Source organism: Erythrolamprus reginae, chromosome 2 (genome assembly GCF_031021105.1).
Source record: "Erythrolamprus reginae isolate rEryReg1 chromosome 2, rEryReg1.hap1, whole genome shotgun sequence".
Lineage (NCBI taxonomy): Eukaryota > Metazoa > Chordata > Lepidosauria > Squamata > Dipsadidae > Erythrolamprus > Erythrolamprus reginae.
Window position 1 is genome coordinate 35795474 of NC_091951.1, and position 9779 is coordinate 35805252.

The window sequence follows — 9779 nt, forward strand, 5'->3', positions numbered from 1 at the left end:
AAATGTGGAACTGTATTAAATGTAGACTATATTGTCAACCCCAAGAGGGGAGATTGTTGGTACATGGTATTCACCTGTTTTGCAGTTGCCATGTAGTAAACTACCAATGAAAGTTTATAACTGTAAAGATGTAATATGTCTTTAAGAGCTTTGACTGGTTAAGTATAGCTTGGTTTCAGAAATTTTATTAATGTCATTGATGATGGTTATGATTTAACATGAATTCAAATTGTGACAATCGAAGGATATGATTCATTGAAATAGTTTGAGTAGTTTTAGAAACTTTACTATTAAATTATTATAATTCAAAATCCACATGGAATGAAGAAAGATAAGCTACAACACATAAAACATTACTTCAAAGTATGTGATTTTATACTGCATGTAAAGTGTATAAAATAGACACCAACATAAAGAACCTTAATGTTGTTTTGGCATTAGATGTTCTTTGGTGTTCATGGTGGGTCTCAGGATAATAATGTAGCACTTGGGGATAAAGATGCAGCCCAGTAAACCAAGGCAGGAGGCCAGGATAGAGAAGATCTGCACGGCCACCATGTATTTCCCCTTGGTGCTCAGATATGTGGGAACAAAGGAGATCCAAACACTACAAAAAACCAACATGCTGAAGGTGATCAGTTTGGTTTCATTAAAGGCCCCTGGCAGATTTCGAGCCAGAAATGCTACCAAGAAACAGATGGCAGCCAAAAAAACCATGTAGCCAAGAGCAGAGTAGAAAATGGTGACAGAGCCTTCATTACATTGGAGCAGGATATGTTCTGATTGGGAATGAAAATCAGAATCTGGGAATGGGGGAAAGATTCCAAGCCATATCATGCAGATGCCTACTTGAATACCAGAGCAAGATAAAACAATAGAGTTGGCCAGACTCTTCCCCAGCCATTTCCTCATGCTGCTGCCTGGTTTTGTAGCCAGAAAGGCCACCACCACCATTACAGTCTTAGCCAGCACAGAAGAAACAGCAACTGAGAAAACAATACTGAAAATGGTTTGTCGAAGGAGACAGGTCATTTTCACAGGGCGACCGATGAATAGAAGGGAGGTCAAGAATGAAAGCAGGAGTGAAACCAGGAGGATGTAGGTGAGTTCACAGTTGTTGGCTTTGACTATGGGAGTTTCTCTGTATTTAATGAAGATTCCCAGAATAAAGGCTGTGGTTAGGGATAAAGCAATGGCAAAGAAAGCTAGGATGAATCCCAACAATTCTTCATAGGATAAGAAGTTTATACTTTTGGGGATGCAGCGATCTCGCTTTTTATTCGAATATTGATGATTGGGACACTTTTCACAATGGACTGCATCTGAAAAAAATGGTTAGCATGTATATGTTTCTGCAGCTGTAGGAGCATAAAAAACCACATCAGAAATCAATGTCTTCATTTCAGGGAATAATCTAATATTTCTGCCCTGGGATATCAATATGACACAGCATTAATTAAAACAATCAACACACTTTTAAAAGACTGAAGATGAATGCGATTATCAGCTTTCTAAACTTGTCCCCTTTCCCAAAACCAAGCAAGAAACTGACAACTCAATAGAAATCAGCAATCTTTCATTATTTATTTTAACACTCACATCATCATACAAAATTTGATGATAGTGCCCAAACTTTGAAAGGTTTGTGGATGCCTTCAAGAAATGTCATGTTTTTCTTGCTTCTTGATCAAATACCATCAAAAATTAACGGAGAATAATATTTTTATCCTGATATTTTGTTGTTTTTGGAGCCCCCTACTCTACCTTCCTGTTCAGAGAATGTTCCTTCCACACACAGAGAACAGTCATAGCAGCAAACTGGGGCTCCCTCTCTCACAAGCTTGGCATAACCTGGGGAGCAACTTTCTGTACATCTTGAATAAGGCAACATCTAAACATAAACAGAAATATTAGTCAGGGCAATATATGAATTAAAAGCATTTACTGAAATCAACATAGAAACATAGAAACATCTATTCTGCCCTTATACTACATTATAACACATTGAGCAAAATGAGTCAAGGCATAGTGGCATGAACTTTAATTACTCTGCTTCTCTTTCTCTATCTCTATCAATCTCCATTGTAGATCCCAAAACAGATTCATTGCCTTATTCTTTTTTCCAAAGGAAAGTAGTTCCATTGCAAAAGGTGTTTCTCCTTAGGGCATATAGAAACATAGAAACATAGAAACATAGAAGTCTGACGGCAGAAAAAGACCTCATGGTCCATCTAGTCTGCCCTTATAGTATTTTCTGTATTTTATCTTAGGATGGATATATGTTTATCCCAGGCATGTTTAAATTCAGTTACTGTGGATTTACCAACCACGTCTGCTGGAAGTTTGTTCCAAGGATCTACTACTCTTTCAGTAAAATAATATTTTCTCATGTTGCTTTTGATCTTTCCCCCAACTAACTTCAGATTGTGTCCCCTTGTTCTTGTGTTCACTTTCCTATTCAAAACATTCCCCTCCTGGACCTTATTTAACCCTTTAACATATTTAAATGTTTCGATCATGTCCCCCCTTTTCCTTCTATCATCCAGACTATACAGATTGAGTTCATTAAGTCTTTCCTGATACGGTTTATGCTTAAGACCTTCCACCATTCTTGTAGCACGTCTTTGGACCCGTTCAGTTTTGTCAAGATCTTTTTGTAGGTAAGGTCTCCAGAACTGAACACATATATGAGAATGCTACATGGTGCGTTCCAAAAGTTATGCAATTATTATTTTTAAGTAGTTTATTGAACAGATTTGCAAAAACAAAATTCTTAAAATTCCCTGTATAACTTATTTTTTTTCTCCATCTTTGCTTTTTGAAAAAAACCTCCAGCATCTTGCTTTCTTTAGAGTCCCTGTCTTTCTCTCCTATAACTGATTATTGTATTATCATATGCAAATTACTTTTTTAGAAGCCCTCATTTCACTTCCCACATCCTTAGTGATATCTTTTCCTTAAAAAGTGGGCTAAACCAGTTTAATAATGTAGATTGCAAATCCCGCAATACAAGGCAGCAGGTCTCAGTGTGTGATATATTATTGTAAAATATCTAAGGTAAAATAATATCTAATCGATTAATGATGCCTTAAGTTCTCATATTTGGAAATTATCTCAATTTGCCTCCATAAGAATTATTTCTTACTGTGCGTCAGGAGAGAGGCGGCTCATAAATTTGAAAAATAAAATAAATAAATAAATTTCTGAAGAGCAAAATTCCACATATGGAGACAAATAGAAGAGCAAATTCAAAGCAGTCTCAACTACTTTGCTAAATATAGTTGGCCAGTGGATGGCACTTTGATTGACAGAAATCTTGACTTCTGAGGAGACTTGTCTTTCCACACTCCCAATTTTCACCCCTGCATATGATTTGTTCCAAACTGATGTCCATTGCATGATATCAAAGTCAGCAACTGGAAGTCCATTTTTATCAAAATAAATCCCATCTCTGGAAATATTGTAATGATGGAAGGTCTTCAGGAACCTATGAAGCTGCATAAAAAACATAGAAAAAACATTAAAATTTGAGCCATTAATAGATTGATTCAGCATTTCATGGGAAGCTTCTTTCAGTCTTTCTCCTGGAATTTATAGCTCTTTTCCATATCTTTATCTCACATTCTTGAAGACATGGAATAGATAACACCAGCACCATTAGGAAGGGGAGAATCAATGCAACCTCAAAGAATAAGGCTTACTTGCCAGGGCTGTACAACCAGCTGTGCTTGGTCTCCAACTTGAATTTTCCTCTTACTCCGTTGGGAAGAAGAGGCAGCACTGAGGCCCAAGGCCACAATTTGAATTATTTGGAAAATACTGGAGGAATCCTGAGAGAGGATTCTTGCAATCACATCATGGGGAGGAAATTCCCAATTCTCTTTTCCCCTGCATTTTTTCCAAATTTTCTTAGATAGCACAGGTCTTGAATAAGAACATTGGAATGCTTCCTTTCCATACAATAGGATCATAGATGCATAAGAATTAAAGTCATAACACTGAGTCCTTCTCTTTGTCTGAATAAGGAAGGAAAATAAAGCATATTTATTTTGGAGATCAACCCAGTGGTTAAAAATGCCTACACTTAAAGCTGTCAAAGTTGTTGCAATCCACACCCTTCCCACAATGAATTTATTAGTCATACTAATTTGTTGTAATATTACTGCTAACATTCCTGAGGCTTGAGGATCTAGTTGGCATACTACAATTTTTATTTGACTCTTGATAAGAGAAAGGAACATTTCCCTTTTTTCTTGCATGAGAGTTTTTTCAGCACTTGACTGCATATTTGCTTCTGGAACGGTTCCTGAGAGGACAATGCAAATTCCATTTTTTAGGGCGAGAACTTCCAAGCGTCTTTCAAATTTTTCTCCTTTTTCATTGTCCTGAAAAAGGAGGCCAATCCACATCCATTGAAAATGCAGGAGCAGCTTGACAATTGCTGGGTAAGGTGGTTCTTGGTTTGGAGTCATCCGATATGAAAAAGGGAAATGATGATTTTGCTCAGCTATCTGGTTGATGACACTATAGTTGATCTAAGATAAAAGAGAAGGTATTGGTGGTTTGTGCCAGTTTTGAAGCTAAAAGGCATGTGGTAAATCTGAGGGCATTTCCCCCCTGTGAGAGAAGTTTCATATGATAACTGCATGAATTTTGTTAGTTCCTTTGATGTTCTGTCCTGTTCTCTTATATGCCCCCTTTAAAATCAGGGAGCTCTGAATTATCTGTGGGTGATGTTCATGGGTGGTCCTCATAGAGTACACCCTTCTTTCACATTATGACAGAAGGGAGCCCGTTTTCACAGGCAGAACATTCCGGCCACCACAAGGGCCCCTGACACAAATGATAGCATGCTGACCATACCCACATTGGCCACTCCTCCCCTGAGATCAACCTTAATCTCAATGAAATCAAGTGACACCCATGACCTAGTCCAGTGATGGCGAACCTATGACACGCGTGTCAGCACTGACACGCCTAGCCATTTTCAGTGACACGCGGCCGCCAGAGAAACTTTCAGAGAGAATGTGCCAGTGCACACGCGTGGGCCTTCTTCACCGTCTGTGCCCGCCCGCCAAACGCATGCAACACGAGCAAAAAAAAAAAGCCTCCTCACTCTCACCACCCCCTCCCGTTTCACCTTTGTTGCCGCTTGGAGAAGCCCACGCCTCCTTCGCCTCCCCCCCACCCAGCCCGGGAAGGAAAAAAAAAAAAAGCCGGCAGGACGCAAGCGCAGATTCTTAAAGGGTCCGCGCTGTTGACTTCTGAGCACCCAAAAAAAAAGGGACGTGGATGTGCGAAGAGCGAGAATAGGAAAGTGCAGCGTGGACTCGCTCGCAGGGGTAGCACCCCCTCCTCTCCCCCCTCCCTTCTCCGCGCCCCCTCCTCTCCCCCCTCCCTTCTCCGCGCCCCCTCCTCTCCCCCCTCCCTTCTCCCCCGGTAGTCTCCATTTTCTCAGCGAGCGCCTGTCATTTGTCCTGTAGGGCAGTGTTTCCCAACCGGTATGCCGTGAGGCGGCTCCTGCAAGTGGGAGCTCCAGGGCTGAGGCTTCAGCCCTAGAGCTCCCACTTGCAGAAGCCGCCCCCCCCCGGCTGCCGGCGAAGGAGGCTCGCTCGAGCTTCAGAAAGGAGGCGGATTCAGGCAAAGAGCCTGGCGCAATGGGCGCAGCATTGGAAAGCGAGCGGGCGGCGGGGGCGCTTTGCTTCTGCCTTCCTGAGGCGCTTCTGCCTTCCTGAGGCACTGCGTCCGGTGAGTTTCTGCCTTGCCTTGCCTAAGTAACGCGGCGGGAGAGATGCTAATTCCCATCCCAATCGGTCCGTCTTTTCCCTCAGGAGTGGGTGGGCGTTTTGTCCCTGGCACCACATCAGCAGCATCAGGAGGACAACAGATGACTAATCCCGCCACTTTGGACTGCCACCAGAAAGGCAGCTCCCCCGTTTCCTCCTGGTGGCTGCAGCGACGCTGGCGATCCGTCCGCTCGCCGCTCCGAGCGCTGTGGGAACGCCCACCCCTCTCACAGTCCCGTCCCGGGCTGTCAGTAAAGGGGCTGCCTCCCATCCCCCTGCCAGCTTGCTCAGAACATTCGAACTAAGGAAAACCCTCGCTGGCCTCCACAGAGAAGAAAGAAAGAGAGAGAACGAGAGAGAGAGAGCAACAGAGAGAGAGAGAGAAAGCATGAGAGAGAGAGAAAGAACAAGAGAGAGAGAAAGAAAATGAGAAAAAGAGAAAGAGAGAGAGAGAACAAGAGAGAGAGAGAAAAAATAAGAGAGAACGAGAGAGCAACAGAGAGAGAGAGAGAAAGAAAATAAGAGAGAGAACGAGAGAGAGAGCAACAGAGAAAGAGAGAGAGAGAGAGAGAATGAACAAGAGAGAGAAAGCATGAGAGAGAGAAAGAACAAGAGAGAGAGAGAAAGAAAATAAGAAAAGGAAAGCAAGAGAGAAAAAGAGATAGCAAGAGAGACAGATAGGGAGAGGAAAGGAGAGAGAGAAATGAGAACAAAAAGGGGAGAAAAAAGGAGAAATGATAAAATGATTGAGGCAGAGAATGAGAGGAGAGAGAAACAAAAGAGAGAGAGGTGATTCTTGAAGCATATTGTCAAAAGCACCCAAATAATAAGAACCCCCCCCCAGCCCACACCTGTTTTTGAAAAGAATAAAAGAGAAAAAAACCCCAGCCCTCAATTGGTTTTGGAAATGGTTCGAGTGTGTATACACACACACACATAAGGGGGGGAGAGAGACAGGGATGGAAAAAGAGGAGAAGTGAGAGGGAGAAGGAATGAGGGAAAAAGGGAGGAAGAGAGAGAAATGAGAAACATGAGAGAGAAAAGGGGGAAAGACAGGAGAAATACCCAGAAATGAGACAGTGGTATAAATTTGAGGAGGCATGATTGATGATTGACTGTATTTATAAGGGGATGTTACATAGGATTGTATATATGAGGGGGTTATGTATGTATGTATGTATGTATGTATGTATTTATGTATTTATTTATTTATTTGATTTGTGTCATTTTGGTTGGTGGTGTGCCACAGGTTCGCCATCACTGGAAGAATTCCCCCTCCCCCTCACTTATCTTAGTTCATGGCACCCCACACAAGTTAAATAACAGCAAGACCAACAAAAGAAACCAACTGACAGATTAACAAAGAAGTCACTAAGCAGGTAAGTTAAATAATTATACATATTTGTTATTTAAACTATAAATATCACAAAATTATGTTTTTTTCTCAAGGTGACACACCACCCGAGTTATGCTCAGTTTTTTGGCGAATTTTGACACACCAAGCTGAAAAGGTTGCCCATCACTGACCTAGTCCAACCCCCTGCTTAAGCATGAGACCCAATATCATTTCAGAAAAGTGACTGCTTCCATTCTCTTCTTTAAAAACCAGTGATAAGGCACCCACAATCAGGGCCGCCGATAGGACGGTACTACTGGGACTGGCGTCAGGGGCCCGGCCAAATTGAATAATGGGGGGGGGCCCGGTGCCCGTCAAAAACTCTCCGACCCCGATTGCAATGGGGAAAAGCGTGCCAAGGCGAGTGAAAGGACCAGAGAGGATTGTGTGGGCAAGAGAGACGCACCTTTCGGCCTCCGGAGGTGCTGGGCCGGGAGTTTGGGGGCCCCGTGAACACCGCCTGCCACCCAGAGCCAATGGCTTCTTTTTGGCGTGTGCCGGCTTACTCGCTCGCCTTCTTGCTGCTGGCGTTGGGAGCAGGTAAGCGGCCGGGTGGGAAGGGCAAGGCGCGAGGGGGAGGCAAATGGAGATCCCTGTCCCTCTTTTCATGTATCCGCTCAGTGAGCCTTTCTTTGGAATTGCCTTTCTTTCTTTCTTTCTTTCTTTCTTTCTTTCCTTCTTTCTTTCTTTTTTTCTTTGTTTCCTTCTTTCTTTCCTTCCTTCTTTCCTTCCTTCTTTCTTTCTTTCTCTCTTTCTCTCTTTCTCTCTTTCCTCTTGCTCTTTCATTCTTTTTTCTTTATCTTGCTTTCTTTCCTCTTTCTTTCTCTCCTTCCTTTCCTCCTTCCATTTCTTTCATTCCCCCTCTCTCTTTTTATTTCTCTTTCATTCTCTTTCTTTTTCTTTCTTTCTCTTTCTTTCTTTCTTTTTTGCTCTTTTTCTTTCTGTCTTTTACCTTCCCTTCCTCTATTTCTTTTCTTTCTCCTTCCTACCTTCTTCCCTCCCTCCCTTCCTTCAGTCCTTCCTCTCTTATTCTCCCCTTTCATAAGTTTCCTTGCTTCCTTCCTCTGTTCCTGTCCCTTCCCCCTTTCTTTCTTTCCTTCCCTCCCTCCATTTCTTGCTTTCCTTCTCCTTCCTCCCTTCTTTCCTCCCTCACTCCCTTCTTTCACTCCTTCCTCTCTTCCTCTCCCCTTTCACACCTTTCCTTGCTTTCTTTGCACCCTTCCTCTGTTCCTGTCCCTTCCCTCTTTCCTTCCTTCCTTCCCACCCTCCGTCCATTCATTCACTCATTCCTCTCTTGATCGCCCCTTTTACAATTACTTCCTTCCTTCCGATCTGGGCCCGGGCCGGCAGAGTAGTTTGGTTTTGCACCCATCTCGAGCTCCGTTGGTGCCAACCCGGCCCTCCCCACTTCAGAGAGAGGAGGGGAGAAGGAGAGAGAGAGAGAAAGGGATAGAAAGAAAGGGAGAGGGAGGGGGAGAGAAAGAGAGAGAGAAAGAGAGAGATAAAAAGAGAAAGAGAGAGGGAGGGAGAGAAAGAGATAGAAAGAGACAAAGAGAGAGGGGGAGAGAAAGAGAGAGAGAAAAAGAGAGAAAGGGAGAGAAAAAAGAGAGAAAGAGAGATAAAAAGAGGAAGAGTAAGAGAGAGGGGGAGGGGGAGAAAGAGAGAAAGAGAAAGAAAGAGAGAAGGGGAGAGAGGGAGAGAAAGAGATAGAGAAAGTGAGAGAGGGAGGGAGAGAAAGAGATAGAAAGAGAGAAAAAGAGAGGTTGGGAGAGAGGAAAAAGAGAGAAAGAGATATAAAGAGAAAGAGCGAGAGAAAGGGAGACAAAAAGAGAAAGAGGGAGAGAAAGAGAGAAAAAGAGAAAGAGGGAAAAAGAGAGAGAAAGGGAGAGAAAAAGAGAAAAAGAAAGAGAAAAGGAGAGAGAGAGAGAAAGAGAGATAAAAAGAGAGAGAGAGAGAGAGAAAAGCAGGTGGGGGGCACACCTATTTTGCCAGCCCTCGGATGGGCCATAGGGATCCGGTGTATGTGGAGGGAGAGGTCCCCAGCTTCTGTTCTGCAGAGGGGAAGCCAAAGCCCCCGCATGGGTTATGCAGTGTGCCAGTGTTTGGGGCAAGGTGGGGGGTGGGGGTCTTCCTTAACCCCCATTTCTTTGGCGGGGCTAAGAGGCCTGCCCAGCAGGGCTGATGTGTTGCTGAAGGTCTTGTCGAGGGAGACCAGTGGAGCCCCCCCCCGCTCCCATCCCCAGGGAAGCGGGTTCTGGCATCACTGCCACTGGCTTTGGAAAGAAGCCCCCGGCCTCTTCAGGGGGTGGAGGGAGGGGTCCGTAGCGCAGGGCTGGACAATGGCTGAAGACAGTTGACTGCAGCTTTCAGAATTCCTCAGCCAGGAATATGGAGAAGACAGTTTGAAAATTTAAAAGGGAGGGAAGGAAGGAAGGAAGGAAGGAAGGAGGGAAGGAGGGAGGGAGGAAAAGAAAAAGAAGAGAAAAAAGGAAAGAAAGAGAAAGAAAAAAGAAAGAGAAAGAGGAAGGAAGGAAGGAAGGAAGGGGATGGGGAGGGAGGGAGGAAAGAAGGAAGGAAGGAAAAGAAAAACAAAAAGA

General features: G+C 43.6%; 1 protein-coding gene across 1 annotated transcript; it reads right to left on the minus strand.

Moving 5' to 3' along the window:
* Nucleotides 1-420: 420 nt before the first annotated feature.
* LOC139159352 (vomeronasal type-2 receptor 26-like) lies at nucleotides 421-7791 on the minus strand. Its single transcript, XM_070736672.1, has 6 exons — nucleotides 7589-7791; nucleotides 5500-5617; nucleotides 3702-4535; nucleotides 3268-3495; nucleotides 1765-1891; nucleotides 421-1322 (listed from the first exon to the last, which is right to left on the minus strand). Exons 1-6 carry the CDS (start codon nucleotides 7789-7791, stop codon nucleotides 421-423), a joined length of 2412 nt encoding a protein of 803 aa, XP_070592773.1.
* Nucleotides 7792-9779: the final 1988 nt, after the last annotated feature.

Coding starts and splice junctions, on each gene's coding strand:
- LOC139159352 (XM_070736672.1), bottom strand. CDS start 7,791: ATGAAAAGAGGGACAGGGATCTCCATTTGCCTCCCCCTCGCGCCTTGC. Junction 3,496..3,701: donor TGGTTGTACAGCCCTGGCAA/GTAAGCCTTATT, acceptor TTTTTTATGCAG/CTTCATAGGTTCCTGAAGAC. Junction 1,892..3,267: donor GGCCAACTATATTTAGCAAA/GTAGTTGAGACT, acceptor GTTTATGTTTAG/ATGTTGCCTTATTCAAGATG.